This window comes from Natator depressus, chromosome 2 (assembly GCF_965152275.1).
Source record: "Natator depressus isolate rNatDep1 chromosome 2, rNatDep2.hap1, whole genome shotgun sequence".
Taxonomy (NCBI): domain Eukaryota; kingdom Metazoa; phylum Chordata; order Testudines; family Cheloniidae; genus Natator; species Natator depressus.
The window spans coordinates 10,048,994-10,075,661 of record NC_134235.1 but is presented as its reverse complement, the minus strand read 5'-3'; the positions used below and the strand labels follow the sequence as shown (position 1 = coordinate 10,075,661).

Here is a 26,668-nt window from a genome sequence, read left to right as displayed (position 1 = left end):
ATGCTTTGTGTGTATAAAAAGATCTTCTACACTTTCCACAGTATGCATCCGATGAAGTGAGCTGTAGCTCACGAAAGCTTATGCTCAAACAAATTGGTTAGTCTCTAAGGTGCCACAAGTACTCCTTTTCTTTTTGCGAATACAGACTAACACGGCTGTTACTCTGAAACCTGTCAGAATGGCAGAGATGCTGTTGAGAAGCATCTTTGGTAGCATAGATGTACTCGGTGCCGCAGTACCATCTACATCTCTAATGGTTTCTGGTGACAGAGATCTTGATTTTGATAGGGCACTAGTGGTACTGGGAGGTCTATGTACAGGCGGTATCGAAAGCTGGTCATAATCATTAGTTTAAACTTGATATCCCTATTTCCCACCCCCTGAGAGCTACCCTTGAAGGAAGTGCAGACCTTGCACTTACAGGGGATACGAGTAACACCCAAACAGTGGATGCACTGGAAATGTCTATCACTGATCAGAATAGTCTCATGGTAGGAGAGGCACCTCTTGAATCCCGGGGAGCCTGGCATTACCAAGTAAAATATTGAAAAGTAACTCCTAAAAGGGGAAACTATTAACTAACTAGATCTATGAAAAAAAAATTGTATTTTATGATTTTTTTAAAAGAAAAAAACCATAAGGGAACAACCGTTTCAACAACAATAAATGCTATAAGGTAACTAAGGGTGGTTCACCCATGCAGCCCCGTATAGCCTTGGCACGGGGCATGAGGATGTGCGAGGTACATGCGCAAGCTGAATAGGCACCGCTACCAAAAATCTCCAATCAAAGGCACAGACTTACCTCCAGTGCAGTACCCACAGGGACACTCCTTGACGAAAAAAGAAGTTTCTCATCTGCTCTCATCCTCTAACCCATCCACTTGCCCCAATGGCTCCACCTCATCCCTGCCAGCTTCCACCCCACACTTGTTATATCTTCAAACAAGCACCTTTGTGCTTCCTTTCATACTGCTCTTCAAGCTGGGGCGGAGCACCTCGTAAATATCCACAAAGCTACCTCATTATCCTCCTTAAAACTCTCCTTTGCCATGATACCCATAAAAAAAATACTTGACAACAGTTGGGCTGCTGGTGCACTGATACCACTGCCTATCACACTGACCCATATCATTTCACTGTACTCCCTCAGTCTGCATCCATTATCTCATCTGATACTTAGCTGTAAGCTGTTTAGGGAAGGGACCATCTTTTTGTTCTCTGTTTGTATAGCACCTAGCAGAATGGGACCCTGGTCCATGACTAGGGCTGCTAGGTGTTATGGTAATACAAAATAAATAAATAAATTAAAAACCCCTGGCAACATACACATATAGGGAGACTGCCAAAAAAATCAGCAGTGCCATTGTGCTGGCAGACCTGGACCTCTCCTCATTCCACAATCCCTTTCCTGCCTCCTCCAGGCCAAGGACCTGTGATAGGGCAAGAACATTCAGACAGTGGTGTGGTAAAAGACTTTATAGCACTGCTATGACTGCAACTGCTATGGGTTCAAAGCTTGCTGGGAGGGAAGTTTTAAATTTTGCACAAGCCAAAGCACCATATAAAAATGCAAGGAAAGCGGGGTGGATATTTTCTCAGTCCTGATATGTGCAAGGGGGGCGGGGGGGGGAATATAGTCTGTACAGAATATGGGGAAGCAGGCTTGTAGTCTTAGGCACTGGGGACTAGAAGTTGACCAGGCCAGTCCAAAAGCAGCGGTACTGCTACTTTCACGGTTAGCTCCCTGCACATGAAGAGACCTGCTGCAACAGAAACAGAGTTGCTGCTGTCATGAAAATACACATTAAATTAGAATGACCATTTAAACAATTCAAATAATAAGATAATTTTATAAAGACCCTCAAGGTGTTTCCCTCACCTCATGGAAGGCAAATGCCTCATCACTACATCCAGAGCCTGGATAGTTTCAAAAGGAACACTTGGCAGCCGACCAGAAAGAGCATCATGTAAAGCCTGCAGACTCACACAGGACATCCATTTTATAGCCACCTTAAATATTCTGTCCTTCCCTTCTCCTGGAAGCGTGACCTCCAACTCCACCTGCAACAATTGGAAAACAAAACAAGATGATTCTTTCCATTTAAAGACACAAAAAAGCAGGGGAGATAGAAGGGGCATAGAGTTGCTTTGCGTAGCAATCTAACACTTTGAAGAGAGCACAGAAAGAAAAAGATGTAAGGGGGAAGTGTGGAGAAACACCATCTATTAGTTTACATCTTATTACAATTATTATTTCCATGAATGTGCTTCCACCTCCCACCCCTTTAAGGCAATACCATAGGTTGGCAGTGCTCTTATATTAAGTGGACAGTCCCACTGGGAATATGATGGTCTGATTGCAGATATAAAGACACATATTGATGTAATACATGTAGGAGTCAGCTATTGTATAAGCAGAATTGAGCCTGGTCTGTTGTCATCGTCTGCTTAGGATTCATGACTCTCCGTTCAGACTTTCCCTTCCAACGTACTGCTTATATTGTTACTGCTAATCCATTGTAAATGATGTGAAAAAGAATTCAGAAACAGTCTTCCAGAACATTATTCTTAATAAGATTTGTAAATTAGTAAAGGATAAAGCCAACTTGAGTGCTAGGGAAATTAATATGTACAAAGAGGGGGAAAGGATATTTCTTTCACATATTATGATTAACTTTGGACTCATGAAGTGAGCTGTAGCTCACGAAAGCTTATGCTCAAATAAATGTGTTAGTCTCTAAGGTGCCACAAGTACTCCTTTTCTTTTTGCGAATACAGACTAACACGGCTGCTACTCTGAAACCTGTTTAGAGCCTGCCACTCCCAGGTCAAGTTTAAAAAAGAAATGTGAGGATGTTTTGTAACACACAAAATTTTTTCCTAACTAAATTTAAGAGTCAGGATTGTTCTTTATTTTTCTGTTCTTTATTATACATTGCAAAGACATCTGATGAGAGAGAGGTTCTTAAACTTTATAACTATAATTAGGGCTTCTTGAAAATATGCTTTTGTTTCCATTTTAGTAGCTCCCAGAAGTCCCAATTAAGTTCCCACTGTGGTGGGATGCTAAACAAAAAACACTAGAAGATGGACCCTGCCTTAAGGAGCTTACAATTTCAACATAAACAAAAGGCATCCAGTGGATGTAACAGGCAACTGGAAGGAATGGCAAAGAGAAGATAAGGTTAACAGTGACAGAACCAGATGGTTGCATAAATAAATTTGTTAGTCTCTAAGGTGCCACAAGACCTCTTTCTTTTTATATTAGCTGTGACGATTAGCTTGTTTCAGTCAAAAAATTGTAGGTAAAAATAAAGCAGAAATGTCAGTAATTCTTACTGGACAGCTCCCTAGCCATTATCAGTTGGGAATGTACAACAGGCAATTTGAAACTATACTATCTACTGCCTCTGCACTCCTCCCAGAACAACATTATACATTATCTAATGTGTCTTGTGGAGCGAATTGTATTACTCAGAAGAGGACAATAGGAAATGGAGCCTTTCATCTCTAGGTCACCAGTTTGAATGAAACCCAGACTGGGAATTCTCTACTGATAAAATATGCACATAAAAATTTAGGTTTCCAACAGCCATAGGCTGAGAGTTTTTTATGAGTTTTTTTTTTTTTCCACTTTAAACTTCCATCAGAATGTCTCCTCTTTACATGCAAAGTACAAAGGCTTAAAGGGGAAGAGAGTTAGAGTATGTCTACACTGCAAATTAAACACCTGCAGCTGGCCCACATCAGCTGACTTGAACTCACAGGACTCAGCTACAGGGTTGTTTAATTGCAGCGTAGATGTTTGGACTTGGGCTAGACCCCAGGCTTTTGGAGCCCACAAGTGGTAAGGATCCCAGAACATGGGCTCCAGTCCAAGCCTGAACATCTACACCACACTTAAACAGCCCCACAGCCTGAGTCCCGCAAGCTCAAGTCATCTGACACTGGGCAGCTATGGGTGTTTAATTTGCAGTGTAGCATACCCCTAGTGTTGTGTAGCTGACCCTAACTATACATTTCCATACTTTTTTCACCCTTTTACTGTAACCTTGACTTAACGGATACCAGAAACAATGAAAATGATAAACATAACAAATCTTCTGTTGAAAGAATAGTATAAAAATAATCCATGGTCAGATAAGTTATGTCCATTTCTTTTTATCAGGTTTCAATTTACAAAGCCCCTCATTTGTGATTGGTTCTTTATCTTTTTACAAACTTGACTACTTGTCTGGCAGTAACTTTGCATCCTTCATGGAAATAAAAAGACACGTGATTCAAGTGTTTGTATTCCACTAACCACAAAGTGAACTTTTGCTTAACCCATTCCGTGATACTGCCTAATTTAGGTAGCTACCTTACAGCCTTTATTTCTTTAGGTCACGTATTTGATTCATTCTGTATATTATTAAAAAACATGAACCTCAAAATCCTAACATGTACAGAAACAGCTATTTTAAAAGACTACTATAAAGGTAAGCCTTGTAAGAGAGGATGTGATGGATGAATAGAAGTTAAAGGGCCAAACTCATACCTAATATAAGTAAGCACAGGTGCAATGAGTTGCTGATTTAAACCAGATTTGGATCAAAGTTTTTACTACTGAATCCAGACCCATGTGAAAAAGATCAAAACACAGTCATCCCTAAAATATGTAGGGTTTTAAATCCAACATTCTCAGGTTATTTTCTTCACAGATGGTTTTGTCTGAATCAGACGTTACAAAAAGTTTTATGTTTTACAGAGTTCTTTATAAAAATGCACTTGGTCCAAAGGGTAGCCCATAATCCATGGCTGTAAGAAGCTCTTATAAACTTTTAAAGTAAGTGCTGCAAATCACAATTTAAATTTGGTAATAACCAACACGCATTATCCAAAATGATAAACATTTTTAAAGATCTTATTTACACATTCTAGTTTGACAGAATAAGCAGAATATGATGAAGTAAGAGATTTCAGTGAGACTTTTTCCATATGTTATACTAGCAGGAATAAGAGGAATACGGAGGGCCAAATTCATCCCTGGTATAACTCCACTGACTTCATTGGAATTGTACCAGGAATTAATTGGCCCAAAGAAAAAAGTTTAGTCTTGGCCAGTACCGTCTCTCTACTGATCCATCACCATAGTCTAAGCGCAATTATGCCCATTATACAGATAGTGAACTGAGGAACATAGGAATATTACGTGAGTTGCCGAAGGTTATACAGGAAGCCAACGGGAGAAATGGGAATTGAACTTTGTTCTTCTGAAACCCAGTCCAGCGTATTAACCTCTATAACGTACTCCTGGGGGCATTCTGCGTGACCTCACACCCACAGAAAACGCCCCCCACAGAATTCCTGTTTCCCTGGGGGGGGGGGGGGGGGGAGAAAAAAAAAAACCCAGCAGGGAAGCAAAGGGAAGCCGCACAGAGGGGAGGGGGAGAGGTGGGGGCAACCATGGGTGCAGTTTTGGGGGGTGGGGGACCTGCCCTCCTCCAAACAGAGGTGAGGCATGGGGGCGCACACGGGATTACATGCCACTGCCCTCCCTCATTCTGCAAGCGCCCAGCTGAAGGAGGCTGTGTCTCAGCTCCGCTGACTCTGCAGCCAAATGCCGCCTCCTGGATCCTAGTGCCAGTCTTGCTCCCCCTCTGTGTGCTGGGAGCCTTCCTGTTTTCTATTCTGTGCAACAGTGAGTGCCCGCGGTGAGGCTGGGTAAGGAGAGTGTGGGGGAAATGAGGGAAGGGGGAGTGGAATAGGGTGGGGGAGGGGAATGTGGGAGTGAGGGGAAGGGTTGGAAAAGAAAAGGGAATAGGGGAATCACAGGGAGAAGCAGGAGCCCAGCATGCAGCATCCACCTGGCAGCAGCTGGGGCTCCCCCCGGTAAGCTGGCCCATCCAACTGTCAACCTGACAGACCCTACCCCCCTACACCTGGACCCCTCCAATGAGCCTCCCACATCCAGACCCCCACCCCAGTAATCCCCAACCAGCTTCACCTGCACCCCCACCCCATAAAGCCCCACTTCCCCAGCACCCAGCCCCCCCACTGAGCCCCCTCCCCCACCCACCTTCACCTGGATCCTCTGCAGAGTCCTATTGCCCCCGCACCTGGAACCACCCAATGAGCCTCTGTGCATCCAGATCCCCCACTGAGCTGCCCACACCCAGACTGCGCAACACAGAAACCTCTCACCCCACACCAAGCCCCTCCACACTGGGATCCTGCTGGGCTGAGCCTGCCCACTCATACCTGGTGTACCTAGTGCAGAGCCCCGGGGTGTTTCTGGGGCAGGCCCAGCCTTTGCACTGTGTCAGGATCAGGTGCAGCCTCACTGCCAAGTCCCTGTACAGGGGGAGGAGGGGACTTCAGGGTGATCCCCCACCTCAATGCAGTCAGTGGCCTGTACTCCCCACTGGCATTGTGGAGCCACATTTATTTATTGACAAATAAAATTTTCAGAATTTTAAGATATTGTGTGCATAATTTTTTTTTTGCATAGAATTTTAAATTTTTTGGTGCAGAATTCCCTTTGGAGTAATAATGAAAGGCAGTATATCAAGTGTTAGAGAACAGTAGCTGGAAAGAGGAACTCCTGACTTCTGATCCCAGCTCTACCAATGACTCAGTGTAAGATTCCAGGGAAGTTGCTTTCTCCGTGGCTCAGTTTCTCCATTTACAAAATACATATTAAATAAGAATGGAGTAATAAGAATAATTTGACCATATATAGGTCCTTTCATTCAAGAACCTAAAATGCTTCAGGCTGGATTTTCAAACAAGCCTTCGGGAGATAGGCACTCAAAGCTCAATGGAAGTAGAGCACCTAACTCCCTTAAGTTCCTTTGAAAATCACAACAGCAGGCCATGTCAACACTGTGGGGACTATAGCAGCATAGCTACAGCACCATAGCTGTGCTGGCACAATCCCTTAGCGTAGACACAGTCTGCAGCAACGAAAAGTGGTTTTTCCATCACTATACAAATACCACCTCCCTGAGCGACAGTAGCGAGGGCAACAGAAGCATTCTTCCATCTGCCTACCTATATTTCCATCAGGGGCTAGGTCAGCATACCTATGGCGCTCATGGGTGTGCACTGTTCACACCCCTGAGTGCCATAGGTATGCTGACTTAAATTTTAAGAGTAGGCCAGGCCTTAGACATTAATTAAATAAGCCTCATGGTGCCCCACTGTAGTCGGTATTGTTATTCTAATTTTTAGAGATGAAAAAAGTGAGGCAGAGAAAGGTTAAGTAACTTGGCATTTGTGGCATTAACAGAAGAGAAGGTTACTAACCCTGTGCAGTAACTGAGGTTCTTCAAGATGTGTGTCCCTGTGGGTTTTCCACTGTGGGTGCGGTAGTGCCCCCTGCCCCTGGGATTGGAGATCTTTGGTAGCAGAGCCTATTGGACAGCGCATACGCACCTCTCCGTCTTGCGCCATGAGCAGCATCTATATATATATCGGTGTGTGGTTCAACCACCCACACAGTTCCTTCTCTGCTGAAGAGCTTATCTTTCAGCTCCAAAGCAGAGAAGATGAGGGCAGGTAGTGCACCCATAGGGACACACATCTCAAAGAGCCTCAGTTACTGCACAGGGTGAGTAACCTCTTCTTCTTCTTCTTCTTCTTCGAGTGAGGTGTCTATGGGTGCTTCACTGTAGGTGACTATAAAGCAGTGCCCCTAATTGGAGGGCTGTGGCTTAATTAATACAGATGATAGAACAGTGTGTCTTAGTAGGGCATCTGATGCTATGTCATGACTAATCACGCAGAGATGGCTAAAAGTGTCTGCAGATGCCCATGTGGCTGCTTTGAAAACGTTGAGAAAGGCAATCGATGTGGCAAGAGACCAAGTGGAATGTGCTTGAGTTCCAGGAGGAGGTTGTCTATTGTGTAGGTGGTGGGAGAGGTGTATACACTGCAACATCCACTTGGAAAGACATTGTTTACAAACAGCCGTGCCTTTCAATCTTTCCACCGTTGATAGGAATAAGAGTGGTGACTGTCTGAAAGATTTAGTTCTGTCCTGATAAAATGCAATGCCACTTCCTGCTGGTTGCTGTTTGGTTTTGGAAAGAAGCAGGGAAGGTGGATTGGTTGATTTAGACGGAAAGAAGATGGTATTTTGGGTGTGGAAATAAGGTAACCTTATCTTTATTAAAAATCGTGTACAAGAGTTATGCCATGAGCACGCCAATTTCTCTTACCCATCGAGCAGAGGTAATAATGATAAGAAATGCTGTTTTCATGGATAAATGAATACCAGAGCACATTGCCATTTGAACCAATGGCAGTCTAGTAAGGGAGCGAGGTACCAGGCGGGGGTCCCAAGCTGGAGTGGGATCCCGTATGTGAGGGTAAAGATTTTGGAGGCCTTTCAGGAATCTTTTCATGAATGGGTGGGTGAAAACGGAGTGGCTGTCCATACCAGGGTGAAAGGCCATAATGGTGGCTAAGTGTACATGAAAGAAGCGGGTGGATAATCCCAATCCTTTAAGATGTAAAACAACCTAGGATGAGCGGTAAGGGGGCGTTCATTGCATTGACATGGTTGGTGGAAAATGCCCTATGAGAAGCTAAAACTAGAAAATTGTAACAAACCTCTGTCATACACGTCTTGCCATACTCCAGTAAAAGCCTCCAGTCCTTAACCTCTCTCTCTCTCTCTCTCATACACACACACACACACTCTCTAATTATCCTGAAGCAAACACTTAATATATACACCAACAGGTTTCAACTGAACTTGGATCAAATTAGCTTCATGTGATAATTTACTTCAGACTAAATCTGTTTAAGCACGATTTAAACTGGCGTATGTTTATATTAGATGTTTCTTCCAGGGTAATTAAATCAATTTATTAACTCCCGTGCAATTTTATTTTACAGACAAAATTTTACATATGTTACAAGAAACATTAAGGAAAAAAGTCCCTAAACTCTGCCTTGGTCCACATCTTTGTTTTTATTGGGAAGAAGAGGAAAGTTAATTTAAGGTTTTTGTCTAATTGTGAGCCAATTATATATACCTAAAAACTTTGCTCAGAACACACACACACGCTGCATGAGATTAAAACATTCTGCCATTAGCCTTTTGTAAACTATCAGTAAGGCTACGATTTGGTCACAGAAGTCACGGAACCCGTAACTTCTGCAGACCTCCATGGACTTCAGTCCACAGTGGCTGGGAGCTTCAGGGTACCCCCATCTCCCCTGGTGGCTGGGAGCTGCGGGGTACTCCTGCCTCCAAGAGTGGCAGGGGTCCCCAGAGCTCTCCAGTCCCCATGGGTGGCAGGGGATCCCCAGCAGCTCCTCAGCTGCCACCGCTGTCCTGTAGTATCACACCCAGCCTCCAAGAGGCACTTACAAGAGGTGAGTGTCCCCCGTTATACCACGGTTCTACCCAACAGCTAACTTATTTAAAAGTTTTGTTAGATAACACAGAGGGAGTTATTGATGTAAATCGAACAGCTGGAGTTAGTTTAACCTCAGCAACTGATAGCTAAAGCTACGATTTTCTCATAGACATTTTTAGTAAAAGTCATGGACAGGTCACGGGCAATTATTAAAAATGTCCATGACAAAACGGGGAGGGAGGAGGGTTGAGCACCCTGCCCTACTGTGGCTGGGAGCTGTGGCTCCTGCCCCGTGGCTGGGAGGGACACCCGCCTGTGGTGGCTGGGGAGCTGCGGGGGATCCCCAGGAGCTCCTCAGCTCTTCAGTGTCTTTTCCCTCCAGCCAACTCACAGAGTCAAAATGAATGAACCCCTTCCGGTGTAGCCAAGAGTTCAACAAACTGTTGGTCCTCACCAGAGTCTTCAGCCCCATCTCTGGGCTCTTTAAATCCCACCCTTCACTCAGGCTTCTAAACAAGCTTTGTCCCCTTCTCAGCGCTTAGGTCACTTCCCCAGTGACTGGTGGAGGGACCCAGGCACACCCACTATTCCAGTTCCCAACCCAGGGACCCTATAAACAGCAGCCATGTACAGTACTGCTTCCTTTAAGCCCATCAATTAGCTGCTGCTGCCTTCTTTGGGCCTCTTCCCATCTAGTCCCTTTAACCCTAAGGGAGGTAGAAATTTCAGGTCCTCTCTCTTTTAGGTCCAGTAAAGGCAGCCAGTCAAGCTCCTGTGGCCAGAGCAGCACACCCTTCCTCCCCCTTCTTGTCCCAGCCAGGAACTGATCACCTCAGGCCCTGGAGCTCCTTTTATCTCAGTGTACTGGGCTCTGATTTTATGCTTCCGTGCAGCCTTTCTAGGTAGGCCTGAAGGACCCACCTTTGCTGCTCCTTCCTGGGGGGAAAGAGGAGGATATAGTAGGATTGATGGGCCTCCAATAGAGGACCACAAAGGGCCAGGTACACCCCTCACACCTGAATACTTCTTCCAAATTATAATTACAGTATTCACTTTGAAGCAAAACACTGGAATTACAGTTCCAAAACTATTTCCTCTATAGCCCCCATTTTCATTCTCACAGCTTTTGAGGCATTTTTAATTTTTAACTAAAACCAAAGTTTTTGAGTGCAGGAATTTGAGGTCAGTTTTTGCAAATGTGCGCTCTGGGGAAAGGCAGAGCAAGAATTCTGAGGATCTGCCTGTTGTGTCTTTCCCTGCCAGCTGCAATTGAGGCTTTCCCCATTTTGAGAGGAATATCACCTCTACCCAGAATGCCAGGTCTGACCTCTACTCCATACAGTTGAACAGAAGGAAACCCATAGGAATGGCAAATCTAGATGAGAGATAAATATGTTTCCTGCTGAGAAATTGTTGCCACACTTAATTCCCTCCACATATCATTTAATACAGACAGACTTTTGAATTTAAAGCATCAAGAGTAGGGCTCCCTTTCACAAATATGTTTGATGACAGTCCCTGCCCTGAAGAGCTTACTCAAGATATAAAATGTAATTAGGACCATTTAAATGCTACCATTAAGCACAAGCAATTTCTCTAAAAAATAAAATAAAAAGCTAAATGCAACACATCTGGGTTAATTCAATACTGAGGTTACAGTACAACAAAAAGTAAGGAATTCAGAGATTCAATGCCAGCATTCGCTTATCCACCAGACATATATATGGTATTTTCTATTTGTTTTTCTGGTTAAATGCATAGTTTAAAATATTTCTATTTGTCATAGAATGGACACTAGAAAATACACAAGCTGGGCAATACCGCTGTTGCCAATTAACTTTTGCAGTATGGGCTTCAATAGGACTTGCCAAACTCATGAAGACAGCTTTAGAAGTTAGAAGTACATTTGTTGAGAATACTTTAGATTAGAGATTCTTGCTTGAGTTAAATTCTGTAGCAACACAGAAGAAGAAATCTTCTAAGTAGTAAACAGATATAAATTTTAAGCGAAGAATTTGATAAAGAGTCTTTTGGTCACTAAGAATCTTAAATCCTCAATTCATAGTTTTCTTAGATATTAGTTTGTGGTTAAGTAACAATTGTTCGATAAGATAGGGACATAATCCAATCTTTTCTGTAGCACACCTATTTGATATCATAAAATAGTAGACATTTGTATAATCGTAATGACTAGAGGTCTGGTTGAGTTAGGTACTGTACAAACACATTGTAAGAGACCGTTGGAGACAGTGTGGTTTAGCGTATGGAACACTGGACTGGTGTTTAGGAAGCCCCAAGGTCTATTCCTAACTCTGCCACTGATCTGCTGTGTGACCTTGAGCAACTCACTTCATCTCTCCAAATCTCTGTTTCCCTTCTCACCCTTTGTCTATCTTGTCTATTTAAACCGTAAGCAACCTCTTCAGGGTCTCTCACTGAGAATTTGTACAGTATCTAGCACAATGAAGCCCTAATATTAGTTTGAGCCTCTGAGCACTCCCATAATGCAAGTCATTAATAATAAACTTGTTCCTACCCTGAAGAGCTTGCATTCTAAATGGACAAGTATTATAATATGAACTCAGACCACAGACACAGTGTGAGTTATTTTATCTGGAATTTGTGTCAGAATGCCCTAATAAGACTGGTCTTTGTCTAGGGATTTACTCTAAGTATAAAATCACTTGGTACCTAAAAGGCTTGAAGTCACAATGTGAGAAGCCATTATATTAAAACCTCTGGCTAGAAATTTATTTTTAAAACTTACTTTATCCCTCCCAATAGGAAGTGGCATAGCTGTATAAAGGTTTTTTCTTCCATCAAATACTGGTTTACGATCCCCAAAGATCTGTGTTTTAAAGTGCTGGACCATATGCTCAACTATTTCTCTGAAAATATAAAGAAAATTAAGTTATCACATAATTTGAACAGAGTACCAAAAGAACCCCAATATGTTTATGTAATCAAGAGGAAACAAAAAACAATGGCTATTACATGAAGGGTTATCAACAGCTCAGCATGAAAGATCATATTCATTTTATTCATCTGAAGAGACAATGGAAGTTGATTTTACGCAAAGAAAATTTCATAGAACAAACTGTTTCTGTTTCTTGGGACTACTAAATTTGATCCTGATTTCTCATTGGAAAGTTTATAGCCCCAGTGTTTTACCTACTGTTTATTCTATGAGATAGAACACGTACGTAATATAAGCTGCTCTTCTCCATGGCTCCCATCTGCAGAACACAACTGATGGGCTAGGCAGCAGGACAGCATTGGGAAAGGAAGAATTTAGGAGAGGGAATGATTTGGGGCTGTGCACAATGCATACACCAAATTCCTCTGCATCACACTCAAATAACAATCTTGACTCTGACCTCTACTCCTGGGGGAATTCTGCACCACTGCGCATGCGGAGAATTTATGTCCTCCGCAGATTTCTTTGCTTCCCCACAGAAAAAATAACTTTCTGATGGAAAAGCAAAGGGAAGTCACAAAAGCGGTCATGCAACTGTCCTCAGCAGTATATTTTGGGTGCCCAGGGCAGCCGGCAGAGAGGTAAATCACTGTGGGACAGAGGGCAGGACTGGGGAAGACCCAGCTGGGGGCTCCTAGCCTGTGCCAGGCTTAGCTGCTAGTCCCAGCTGGGCTGGGGACGACAGGACTTCCTCTTCCCCTGCACGGCATCTGGGGCTGTGTTAGACCCACCCCTAGATTTCTCCCCCAGCTGTAGGAAGCTCTGCAAACTCTTCCCCCTCCTTCCCTGCACCCAATCGCTCCTCAGCTCAGGGGGAGAGATCACTGTATAGGGAGCTGCTCTCCCATCCACCCAACCCCCAAGCATCCAGATTCCCTCATACCCAGACCTCCCGATGAGCGTCCCCGCAACACCCAGACACCCCCCGCCCCCTGCTAAGCTCCAACCACCTTCACCTGGACCCCCCTGCAGAGTCCCATTACCAATGCACCCAGAACCCCCCCACCCCAACAAGCCCCTATGCATGCAGATCCCCCCCACACCTGGATCCCTCACTGAGCCACCCGCACCCAGACTGCCCCACACATAACCTTCTCAATCTACACCTGGATCCCCCCACACTAAGCCTCTCCACATTTGGATCCTGCCTTGCTGAGCCTGCCTGCCCACACCTGCTGCACTTGGCACAGAAGGGCATGGCTCTGGGGCAAGCCGGACCTTGTGTGGTGTCAGGGTTGGGTGCAGCATCACCGCTGGGTCCACGTCCTGGGGGAAGCTGCACAGAGATCTCCCACCTCTGTGCAGTCAGTGGCCTGTGCTCCCCAATACCATGATGGAGCCTCCACATTTGACAAATAAAATTTGCAGAATTTTAAAATATTTTGCACAGAATTTTTAATTTTTTGGCACAGAATGCCCTCAGGAGTAGGTGAGCTCGTACTTTTTCATGTAACAACAACAGTGTTTACCAGTACACACAACTATTAAGACTACAAATTAAAAAGTGTGATTGGAATTATAGGTTGTGCATTAGAGTATGATGCAGAGGAATTTGGAATGTGTATTGTAGCTGGTTATATGTCAGATATGCAAATGAGTTTGTAGTGGAATTTGTAGTATATTGGAATTATTTTATTCCAGACATCTGGGTTTAAATCTCTTGAAGGACATCACTGAGACTATAAGTACATTTAAGTTGAAATCCATGAGGCACTTCATCTTGAAAATCTAGTTAACATGGGAGGTACACAGTAGAGTGGTATGTGCCAGTACAAAACCCTAAGACAGAAGTCTGAGTGCGTTTAATTGGTGATTTCCTTGACATTTCATAAATTTAGATTTTTTTTTAAGGCAAGAAGGGACCATTTTTATTATCAAGTCTGCCCTCCATAACATAGACAATAAAACCGCACTCAGTAATTTCATCATCAAGCCTGTAACTTCTGATTTAGCTATGACATACTGTTTTAGAAAGACAACCACTTTGATTCCTCTTATCTCCTCCAAAGAGATCCTCTTAGATTTAAATACTTCAATAGAGAATCCACTACATTACTAGGTAAATTGTTCAGATGATTAATAACACTCACTATTACAATTTTATGCCTTATGAATTTCTCCAACTTTGTCTTCTAACCATCTTTCGTAGTGGTGTCCATGGGATTTGGGGTTGAGCAATATTAACTGTAAGCAAATTAAGTTTTCTGTTTGAGTCTGAAGCAAAAAATTCAGACTTCACTAGGTTTGTAAATAAACTCTTTTTTCCCCACGCTGCATTGGGAAAACAGACATAGCGTGGAATTATGAAAAGTGCAAATAGGATCTTAATTTCCAGTAAACAGTGTCTCTTCGTCCAGGTTCTTACAATGACCTTCATCACCGTATCATGATGGCTACTGATGAGTTAAGGCAGATCTGAGCAAACAAACAGTTATATGTATTCAACATTATACTGGTAAGCAACTACCTGTTGTGAACATGATTTTCCCTGATCTGCACTGACGTGGTCACCATTACTTCAGTTGCCAAGACTCTTCATGATTTTTAAGCAACCTCCACTTAGATTTTTTTCAAGTACTCTCTTACACTGATGCAACTCCACTGAAATCAATAGAGTTGCACTGGTGGAAGAAGAGAAATTGCTCCAATGGAGTTACTACAGTGTTGATCTTAGCCCATTATGTTTGTTTTTAAGTTAAATACAATTTTTAAACTGTTTTTAAAATATTACATTTAAAAATAATCCAACAGAGCAGGAAGGTGCAGTATAGAACAGCTATTTGTATTCCATGCATGTTAAATATTGTCTAATAAGAGTGCAGTTAGGTTAAAAAAAAATTCTACATTTGTAAGTTGCACTTTCATAATAAAGAGACTGCACTACAATACTTGTAACAGGTGAACTGAAAAATACTATTTTTTTTGCTTCCCTGGCCATCAGTAATTTGCAAAATTGATCCATACCTTTTTGGCCTCACTATCTGTATTCATTTGCATATCTTCCATTAATACAGAAGATGATGAAGGAGGGTAATTTCTTACCTGTTATAATTTAGTTTCTCCAAAGTCCTCTTATACCAGCACAGACAAATGGGTTTACTTCCCCCTGTCAGTAGGTGAAGACAGGAAAACAAGTTGTTGGTAATATCACCTCCCCTTTTAAGGGGCTTGCTAGCTGACTCCACTTAGTTATGAACTAAGCAGTAAACAACAATGGTCAAATTTACAGCTTGTATAAACTGGAATAACTCCACTCAAGCTAATGGAGTTGTGCCTGCCTATGCCACCAGTAATTTTGGATCAAAAGCTGAAAACTTCACTCAAAATAAGCTACAACCACCACAAAAGTCAGGTGGGATTTCTAGGTTGGTATAGGAAGACTTGGAGAAACCAAACTAACAGAAATAATGCTTGCTGATAGATATCACAAAGCAGGACGTATTCAAATGGGAAGATACTACCACATCTGATGAACAACAAGGATATCCATGTCCCCAGGTGCCCTAAGTGAAAGCTTGTACAGGACCCTAGCTTCTAAAAGTTCCTCTTTTTAAAAGTGTAAATGGAGGGAAAACATAAATAAAACTGGGGGAATGCAAAGTATAATGATATTACCGGTTAACTCTTCTTGGGCATTTCTCTGGCTTTATATCCAATTCATAATGGTAGATATCAATTTTAGGAATGTCCATTTCAAAGAAGTTGGCCTGTAGTTTGATTGTTCTTCCAGAAGTACCAAAATCTGGTCGAGGAGGAGGTTTAAAGGCATATCCCTGTATTGGTGGTGGCAATGGTGGAGGAGGTGCAAGCACTGAAAGGGGGAGGGGTGGGGAGGGGGAAAAAAAAAAAAAGCACAAATTAAAATATCCATCACAAAAATTATCCACATTAGGTACATGCAGTGAGAAGAGTAACACACACACACACACACACACACGCTTCAATACCATTTTAAAAATGCATTTTTAAACCTAGTCTTCATCCCTTGCTTTTTTTAAAATACAGTGAATTAACAGATGAAAACCTGTATCCTGGGCTGGAAGCCAGCAAACCTGGACTCACCTGTTCCCCAACTGATGTTAACTACTCTGTATACTTCACAATCCTTTTTACTGAACAAGGCCACAGGAGGTAGGTTAGCTTTTACAGGTGAGTTAACGGAGCACCTGGGAAGCTAAACAAGAACTTCTTTAAGGGCTGGAACTAGGACCCAGTTGTCTAATATGGAGAACCTAAAGCTCATTACTTAGCCACAATGCTCCTCACAAAATTAGTATGCTAAATCTTTTGTGCTTGGCTTCAGTATTTGCTAAATGGAGCTACGCCCAAATACTCAAGCCAAGCACAAAGACCTCGCATTCTAAACTACATTAAAAATAGTAGTTAATCTAGTCTCTGGAAACCAAAAGATTCACACCTATTAATGTCTAAGTGCTGTAGTTTCTCTGGAAAAGGGAAGTGACAGACACTAGAATACTGTTAGCTACATGGCCCATTTAAAAAGTCATAGGAAACTTCAGATTACATTATTCCACAAAAAACTGCTATAATAAAATTGAACAGCACACAAATTACAAATCAACATTTAGGAATTCTACTCTAACCCAAAAGACAGACTTTATGTAGATTTTTTTCCACCCCAATTAAAATGGAAATCCGGGTGCAACCTTAACTGTGGTGGCACTACCACTCCATCAGAATATTGTTGCACAACATTAGAGCCAGGAGTAGAGTTAGTGGAACACACTGGACTCATTTGTTGGCCAAGAGGTTCCCAGTATACAGTGCCCCATGACATGAGCTGCTTTTACATATTCAAAATGCTCTAAAATCCACATGTATACGGAGATTAGTACATCCTGACACAACAGTTTTCAGAGGTGTGAACTCATCCATTCATCTTATAAGGTGTTCTCCTCCCCATTCCAAAGTCTACCTTAGTCCCTGGTGTTGAATACTCATTTTCGAGATAATCTCGTACCTTAAATTTGTGTCTTTAAACCCAGGAAGTACAGAGTTATTTCACCTTAATTTGTTATTTCCTGGTTTCCAGATGTTTAAATACTGGTGCCTTCGAGGTTTGAGGAACTGCTGGTCAACCATAACTCTGCATTAAATGTGGTTTTTGGCAATAAATTAGTCCAATTTCTGTGTTTAGACATGACCTTAGTTCAATTAGAAAGGTTCCAAACTAGTTATGCCTAAGGGCTTGTCTACACAATGAAATTTATCTGAATAGTTATTGTGTCAGATATGGCAATTTCCTCTAACTTCCTGGGCAAATCTTATTGAATTAAGTTAAGCATTATTCTATTAATAAGTATTTTAGTTCAATATATTAAAAATGCAAATGCTGATGTATTATGGTGGAATCATATGCAACTTCTTTAAGGGGGAGGCAGGACTAATGTAAACCCTGGCAAGTGTTATGAGTTTCAGAGAACTCTCTTAAACCAAGATCAAATTTTCAGTTGAGTAAGTTTACTAGGAAATACTTGGAGGAAGGGAATGCAAATTACCCATCTCTGGACCCATCCTTTTGAAGCTGAAGGAAGTGCCCTGCGGTAAAACCCATTGTCTGCTAGCATCTGTTAGGTGAGAAAAGATCAAAGGCCTGATCTACATTAGGAAATTAGGTCAATATAACTATGTTGCTCAGGCATGTGAAAAATCCACACCCCTGAGCGATGCAGTTAAACCAGCCTAACCCCAGGTGTAGACAGTGCTAGGACGATGGGAGAATTCTCCTGTTGACCTAGCTGCCACCTCTTGGAGAGGTTGAGTACCTACACTGATGGGAGAAACCCTCCTGTCAACATAGATAGTGTCTTCACTGTAGCGATGCAGCTGTGCTGCCGTAGCAGCTTATGTGCAGACAAGCCCCAAGACTTGAATGAGAAAAAGAAGGAAATCTCAGATTCATGGGCATACTTGTTCTGAGCTAACAGCTATTCCGAATTTGTGACAACAGAAAAACCCCTAGGTGGGGTCTGAAGGACTTTTCACCAGCCAGAGCCCTTATTGGAGTCAGGGAGTGATATCTGGTAACCTTATTAAAAGTGTGTGTAGATTCTTTTATTGTTTTTAATATGTTTTCTCTAATGCTTTTACCTTAAGAATATGTAATATAATTTATGGAGAAGATGGTATGATGGGATAACATGATTTTGGCAATTAATTGATCTTTAACTATTCATGATAAATAGGTCCAATGGCCTGTGATGGGATGTCAGATGGGATGGGATGGGATCTGAGTTACTACAGAGAATTATTTCCTGGGTGTCTGGCTGATGAGTCTTGCCCACATGCTCAGGGTTCAGCTGATCGCCATATTTGGGGTCGGGAAGGAATTTTCCTCCAGGGCAGATTGGAAGAGGCCCTGGGGTTTTTTTTTTTTCCTTCCTCTGCAGCATGGGGCATGGGTCACTTGCTGGAGGATTCTCTGCACCTTGAAGTCTTTAAACCATGATTTGAGGACTTCAATAGCTCAGACATAGGTGAGAGGTTTATCGCAGGAGTGGGTGGGTGAGATTCTGTGGCCTGCATTGTGCAGCAGGTCAGACTAGACGATCATAATGGTCCCTTCTGACCTTCATATCCATGAATCTATAAGAATGGCCATACTGGGTCAAGGATCCCTCTAGCCCAGTACCTAGTGCTCCAGAGAGAATGAACATAACAGGTCAATTATCAAGTGATCCATACCTTGTCATCCAGTCCCATCTTCTGGCAGTCAGAGGTTAAGGAACACCCAGAGCATAGGTGCATCCTGACCATCTTGATTGACCAGCCATTGATTGACCTATCCTCTGTGAACTTGTCTAATTAGTTTTTGAACCCACTCACACTCTTGGCCTTCACAACATACCCTGGCAACATGTTCCACAGGTTGACTCTCTGCGTTCTATTTGTTTTAAACCTGCTGCCTATTAATTTCATAGGGTGATCTCTGGTTCTTGTGTTATGTGAAGAGGCAAATAACACATCCTTATTCAGTTTCTCCACACTATTCATGATTGTATAGACCTCTATCATATCCCCTCTTAGTCATCTCTTTTCCAAGCTGAATATTCGCAGTCTTTTTAATCTCTCCTCATATGGAGGCTGTTCCACATCCCTAATCATTTTTGTTGCCATTCTCTGTACCTTTTCCAATTCTAATATATCTTTTTTAGATGGAATGACCAGAACTACATACAATATTCAGGGTGTGGACATATATAGTGGTATTATATTTTCTGTCTTATTATCTAGCCCCTTCCTAATGGTTCCTAACAGTGTTAGCTTTTTTGACTGCTGCTGCACATGGAGCAGATGTTTTTGGAAAGCCATCCATGACTCTAACCCCTCTTTCTTGAGTGGTAACAGCTAATTTAGACCCCATCATTTTGTGTATATATAGTTGGGATTAAGTTTTCCAATGTGCATTACTTTGCCTTTATCAATGTTGGATCATATTAAAGAAGTTCTGTATTAAAATCACAAATGAGTTTGATTCCCCATAGTTTAAATTCCAGGGTATTACTAATTAAGAGGTCTCTTGGGTTTTGGTACTGTTTCTCTCCCTCTATGTGTGAAACTTGCAAGCTGCTAATTGTGTTAGTACATTCTAAGACAGAGTCTGTTCTCAAAGCAATTCACAGAGACTCAAAGCAATACTCTAACAACAGAAACAGCACCCAGAGACTCCCCGCCCTTTTGTTGTATTAACAATTGTGATTAAAATAGAGATAGAGGATGTATGTGGACGGATGCTTGGTGTGGATAACAACTGAATGATCAGGGAGGTGCCAGCCTAAGAATCCAGTGTCCATCGGCTGAAGAAGGCGTCAAGTGGAAATAACCAGAGGACCCCCGGAGGGCAGACTGGAATCCACCCAACAGCCTCAAGAATGGGAGAACCAAAGAACAAGATAACTTCTTGGAGCCGTCAGGAATGTGCTATCTGCTGATTGATTCAGCAACAGCATGATGAAGCAATTCCCATAGACTGGCATAGGAAGAAATTCCTATAAAAATAGACTCTTAAAAAGTGAGAACTTTGGGGTCTGATTCTGCAAACCAACTTCCAGGAGCATCAGATGAGCATCTGACAAGGCCCTGCTCCCTCCTCATGTCCAGGCCACCTGGCCAGTGGCTTGGCATGAGCAACTCTAAGGCTGGTAACTATGATGACAACCTTGCAGAACCTCTGTGTGTGTGTGTGTGTGTGTGTGTGAATAAATATGAGATTGAATGGAATGTTATAGCTATAACTAACTGCTTACTATGATAACAACCTTGCAGAACCTGTGTGTGTGTGTGTTTGTATGAATGAATGAGTGAATAAAGATGAGATTGAATGGAATGTTACAGCTGTAACTAACTGCTTACTATGATTCTTTCTGTATTCACAATAAATGTGGTATTTTGCCTTTTTCCCTTTAATAAGATCCTGCTGGTTTTTAATTTATTGGTACAACATCAACACTAATTTTCATGTGCCATTTTTGATGCCCAGCCGCTCAGTTTTCTAAGATTCCTTTGTAACTTCGCAGGCAGCTTTGGACTAACTATCTTGGGTAATTTTGTATGGTCTGCGAACTTTGCCACTTCAATATTTACCCTTTTTCCAGATTATTCATGAATATGTTGAACAGCACTGGTCTCAGTACCAATCCTTGAGAGAGCCCACTATTTATCACTCTTCACTGTGACAACTGACCATTTTTTCCTACTCTTTTTTTCTATCTTTTAAGCAGTTACTGATCCATAAGAGGAACTTCCCTCTTATCCCAATTGCCTGCCTTCGATGAGGGACATTGTCAAAAGCTTTCTTGAGTCCAGTACACTATCCACTGGATCACTCTTGTCTAAAGTTTGCTGACCTCCTTAAAGAATTCTCAGAGATTCGTAAAAGGAAGACATGCCTCAAAGCTGTGTTGACTCTTCCCCAACATATCACGTTCATCTATGAAGCTGATAATTCTTTACTATAGTTTCAGCCAATTAGCCTGGTACTGAAGATAGGCTTAGCAGCCTGTAATTTGCCAGGTTTGCCTCTGAAGCCTTTTTTAAAAATTGGCATATTAATTATCTGACAGTCATCTGGTAAAGACACTGATTTTAAGTGACAGGTTTCAGAGTAACAGCCGTGTTAGTCTGTATTCGCAAAAAGAAAAAAAAAAAAGAGTGCTTGTGGCACCTTAGAGACTAACCAATTTATTTGAGCATAAGCTTTTGTGAGCTACAGCTCACTTCATCGGATGCATCCGATGAAGTGAGCTGTAGCTCACGAAAGCTTATGCTCAAATAAATTGATTTTAAGTGATAGGTCACATACCACACTTCTTTCAAAACTGATGGGTGAATACCATCTGGCCCTGGTGACTTATCATGGCTTAATTTATCAATTTGTTCCATCGTCTCCTCTATTGACAACTCAATCTGGGACAGTTCCTCATATTTGTCACCTAAAAAGAATGGCTCAGGTGTGGGAATCTCCCTCACATCCACTGCAGTGAAGACGCACGCAAAGAATTAATTTAGCTTCTTCACAACAGCCTTGTCTTCCTTGAGTATCTCAATTCACCAGTGGCTGTTTCGCAGGCTTCCTGCTTCTGATGTACTTTAAAAAAAACAAAAGCAGAAAAACAAAAAAAAACACCCTGCTGTTAAATTAAGTCTTTTGCTAGCTGCTCTTCAAATTCTTTTGGGCCTGCTTAACTGCACTTTTACACTTGACTTGCCAGAATTTAAATTCCTTTCTATTTTCCCCACTAGGATTTCAACTTCCAGTTTTTAAAATGTCGTTTTGCCTTTAACTGCCTTTTACTTTGTTGTTTAGCCATGATGGCATTTTTTGGTTCTCATACTGCGTTTATTTTGTTTATTGTATACATATAGCTTAAGGTTTAGCGGTATTAAAGTGGTTCCCAAACTGGAGTGAACCCCTGGGAGTTCGCGAAATGTTACAGGGGGTTCTCAGGAAAAAGTTCCCTAATGGCGCACAGAGCTGTCCCTACAGGCCCCGGGCAGCATGGGGCCAGCAGCATGGAGCCCCTGGACTTCCAAGAGCTAAGCAGATCAAAGCAAGCATATCTATCACACTGAGGAGATTTAAACTTCAAGACTCCTTATAAGAAATGGAAAGGGAGGTGGATATTTTTTGCTGTTTTTAAAATTAAACAGGCAGCTAGTATCGTTTTTAAAATTATTATGAACAAGTTTAAGCTTTGTTGTAATGTGCGTTGTTTGCCTGGACTGCTCAAGACCTGAATGCTTGCGTAGGAGTAACTCTGAATTGGCTTCTTAAATACCTTCATGCTGTTTCACATCTGATACTCCTTGATGAAACCTAGGAGCCTTGTCTTATAACAGGCTTATTCAAAGTGAGATCTTGGAATAGTGTTGCCGTTTTCATAATGTAATAAAAATACTATAATGATAAATAGTGTGTAATAAACCTGTCATAAAAACAAACTTTATAGTTCCAAGATCACTGTTTTTATAATTTATACTCAGGTAAAAGGAGAAAATCCCTGTAAATATTCATTTTCAGGAGTGGGTTCGCGAGACTTGACATTTTAGCAAAAGGGGTTCACAGGTTGCTAAAAGTTTGGGAACCACTGCTCTATTAGGATTTTAAAAAGTTTCCTTGCAACTTGCAGGCAGTTCACTCTTGTAACTGTTCCTTTTCATTTCCATTTAACTAGTCTCCTCATTTTTGTGTAGCTCCCCTTTTTTAAGTTAAATGCTCCTGCGGTGGATGTCCTTGGTGTTCCCCACACCCCAATAAGGATGTTAAATTTAATTACATTATGGTCACTATTACCGGCTCCTCCCCAGCACCTCACCCAAGTCTGTCTAGATGTCATGAGAGGTCTGCAACCTTCACACCCTGTAGCCAATTCACCATGTGGTTCTCCCGGTCATCACAAACCCAGCTATCTACATTTCTAATAATTGACTCTCACATTACTATTACTTGTCTCTTCCTAATAACAGGGGTCCCCTCCCCTGGATAGGTATCCTCAGTGTGAGAGGACACCATGACATCATCTGGAAGGAGGGTCCAACTATGTAATTGTTTCTCTCCACTGCAGCTTGATGCTTTCCTTCCTCGAGACTTCCATCCTCCTCAACAGCACAGAGGCTGTCAGACTGAGGATAGGACCGCTCTACTATGGAAAGTCTCGGTTATGTACCTCCCTGTCTCCCTTACTTCCTCCAATTCAGCCACTCTGGTCTCAAGAGCCCGTACTTAGTCTCTGAGGGCCATGAGCTGCTTGCACCAAATGCACACATGCCACCGGCCCACAAGGCAGGCAATGACTCATGTGCTGGCTTAGACAGAGTTGTGTGGTAACTTATAGCTGTGGCATTTACCCTTGAGGAGAAAGCAAAGCAGCGGAGCTGGCCTGTTTAGGCAGTCTGACTTTGCTGGGGAATTCACAATGTAGACAGGGAACTGTGCAATCTGGGAATACCGGTCAGGAAGGAGAGAGGGTGCACGTCTCCACACAAGAGAGGTGATGGCTAGGGAGCCAGAAAATTAAGAGTGGGTGCCCCTGCCGCTGAGGGTGCCTTTCCCCTCAGGGGGAAAACAGATGCAGTTGCCTTCAAATGTCAAAGTTTTACCAGGATAATTATGCCGGTAAATTTCCAAGTATAGACATGCCCTAACTTGTATTTAATAGTCAGATGTTTTCTCAGCGTGTAAAGGAAATTTTAGAGTTTGGTTAGCAAGATCCGGGTGAGTAGGCTGGGTTACTTAGTGACCTTGTTTTTAATATTTTAATGTCCAAATTTTCTATCAAGGGAAGAAAATTTTAGGAATCTTCAAAATAAACTTTCTTTATGCAGTGAGAGATCTTGATAGCTGGACTGTATTAATTCTCTCAGCCAATAGAGCAGAGACATCTCCTCTGGAGGAGCAGTGCAGATGTCTCCATATGCATGCAGCAATATCTGGGGTGTGGCAACTACCTTTAGTGTCATTTCAACAAAGGAGTCTTTTAAGCTGCTGCAGCTGCAAAATTTCTCTAGCAGTGTTCTTTTCATATTTAATTCTGCAGTTTAATTTTTGCTTATCTGAGATCATAAAAGTGAACTAAACAAGTTGCCTGTGTTGCTATAGGAGAACTTGCAGAAACCAAGCTAAGGGCATGTCCAGTCTAGAATAAGAAGATGTAGGTAACAAAGACAGGCCCAATTTCATTCCAGTAAGTGCATCTTTATCTCGCTAACCTTTCTAGAATATCTGAAACATAGATGTTTCCTTACTCCCAACTTGCTGCCAGATCAGACTCATAGTACATCCTCTCATTTGCTAATCAAGGCAGGATGACAGCCAACAAGAATCTTATTTTAGCACCTTCAGCCAGTGAGGTTCTCCCTTTTCTCTCTTCACAGTCTTCCTTCCTCCTTAGCTGTCTTCCCCTGCCTAGCAAAATTTCCTGTCCACTCCACTAGCGCAATCACCTCCTTCTGGACTAAAGTGGGAGGAGAGCAAGACTTAGAGGGCAAACTGTGCAAAGCAGTCAACTGGCCCATTCCAGTCACACCCTGAGCATACTATCTGGACAGAACTGCATAAGATAAGCTTTCAGATGGCAAGTGCTTAAGGGAGTTCTTTCTGTGCAGTCTTAGGTCTATTTTGTCTGAGCAGAAGAATGGAGAGAATTGTTCTACCTCTTTTATTGTTCAGATTGATCAGTTTTCTCCCCACCCATACCCATTCTCCTTCCTAACTGCCAGTGCTGTCCAAACCTTATCAGCTCATTTGCTGTGTTGGGTTGGGTCACTGCTAGACGACCATTTCTGTGCAGTGGTGAGCCACACAACAAAAACAGTCCTCTTATCTATTAATTGTGCTCTGTGGTGTGATGAAACCTGGGCAGACACCCTGGATTGGTCACTACCTGCTTGAGTGACAGATGTGGACAACATACCAATGTTCTCCAGTGGTGAGAAACCAGTGATCACTTGAAGTAATATATGGAAAATGCACTCCAATTAAAACTGAACTAATTTGTCTGAAAACAGATGAGTCTAGCATAGCAGTTCTCTAGCTCTCATTCTGTGGAATGCTTCATAAGGGTCTGTGAGACTGCATGTTCATCTCTCCTCTCAGCACCTCACCGACTCGTTCTCAAAATGTTTCATTAACCAAAAGGAAAGGCTCCATGATGGACCTTTTTTAAGATTCATTGGCCAACTCAGTAACACCACCAGACATCTGACAGTGATTTTTGATATCAACACCTCCAAGACCATTAAAAAAACAGTTGCGAAAAAGTCATCCTCCTGCTCATTTTTCTCACTGGTTTAATCTCTCCATTGGCTTCTCATTTTCCACTCATCAAGTTTAAGCTTAACCTCCCCTTTAAGACATCTTACAATTTTGGTCTTCTCTAGTTATCTGCTCTTGCGTCTTAAATTTCACCCCTTCACTGCACCAGTGATGCAAGCTACAACCATCACTTGTTCACATCTCCCACAAGAGTCTCTGTGCATTCTTCCACCTTGCCCTTCATGCATGGAACACCTTTCCCACAAAGCTACTATACCCTCCTCCTTCAAAAAACTTTCCTAATTTCTACCATGATGCCTATAGGAAATCATACAATAGACAAGGAGCCAGTGGGAATTACTGACATTTATACAGAGATCGTTTAAATGTTAAATGATTCAGACCATCAAGTTATGAACATAGAATCACTATGTAAAACAATTATTTTTAATGTGGTCTTTTTTTCTTTTACCCAGCACTTCTCTCCTATTGGTTTTCTTGCTGGATCTTGTTTCAAGCCCAATGGTAAACTCTTTTGGGACAGGGAGTGTCCCTTACTCTGTATAGTGCCTAGCCTAAAGGAGCATCAATTTTGATTGGGGCCTTTGAATGCTAATACAAAACAAAAACAAAACAAACGTGTCTGGGTAACTCCACAATCCCACAGAACGTGCATAAGTGAACGCAAGATAAAGATGTATACATTAAGACAGGTTCAAATTGATGTCTGTCTTACACAGCACTGTGAGTCTTAGTAGCTGCTGCTTAGCAGAGTTCTCCTTATCGTTAATAAAATGTTGCAGGTCTTTTTTCCTATCTTTCTCTAACAGTCCTTAACAGAAGACCAATGCTACAAAACACCAGGCTGTACTTTTTAGAGAACAGTTTTAAAATACCCAGGCTCATGAAGACTATTTCTAATAAAGAAAAGGGTTTTGTTAAATGCTATTTTCTTGTGAAAAATATTTGACTGACTTTTTATACAAGCAGTATTTGACTATCTAAGAAGACTTACTATATTCCTGTTTTCAAAGTAGTTAAGAGAGAGCTTTCCACTGTTTTTCGT

At 42.1% G+C, this 26,668-nt stretch overlaps 1 protein-coding gene across 1 annotated transcript in view; it reads right to left on the bottom strand.

Annotated features, from left to right (window-relative positions):
- AGO2 (argonaute RISC catalytic component 2) overlaps positions 1–26,668 on the bottom strand; it is a 93,069-nt gene that overhangs the window by 46,564 nt on the left and 19,837 nt on the right. Inside the window, exons 2-4 of the mRNA XM_074942936.1 lie at positions 15,945–16,140; positions 12,120–12,240; positions 1,882–2,066 (exon numbers count right to left, since the gene is read on the bottom strand). Of these exons, the coding sequence (XP_074799037.1) occupies positions 1,882–2,066; positions 12,120–12,240; positions 15,945–16,140 (502 nt within the window). The remainder of the gene's footprint in view (positions 1–1,881; positions 2,067–12,119; positions 12,241–15,944; positions 16,141–26,668) is intronic.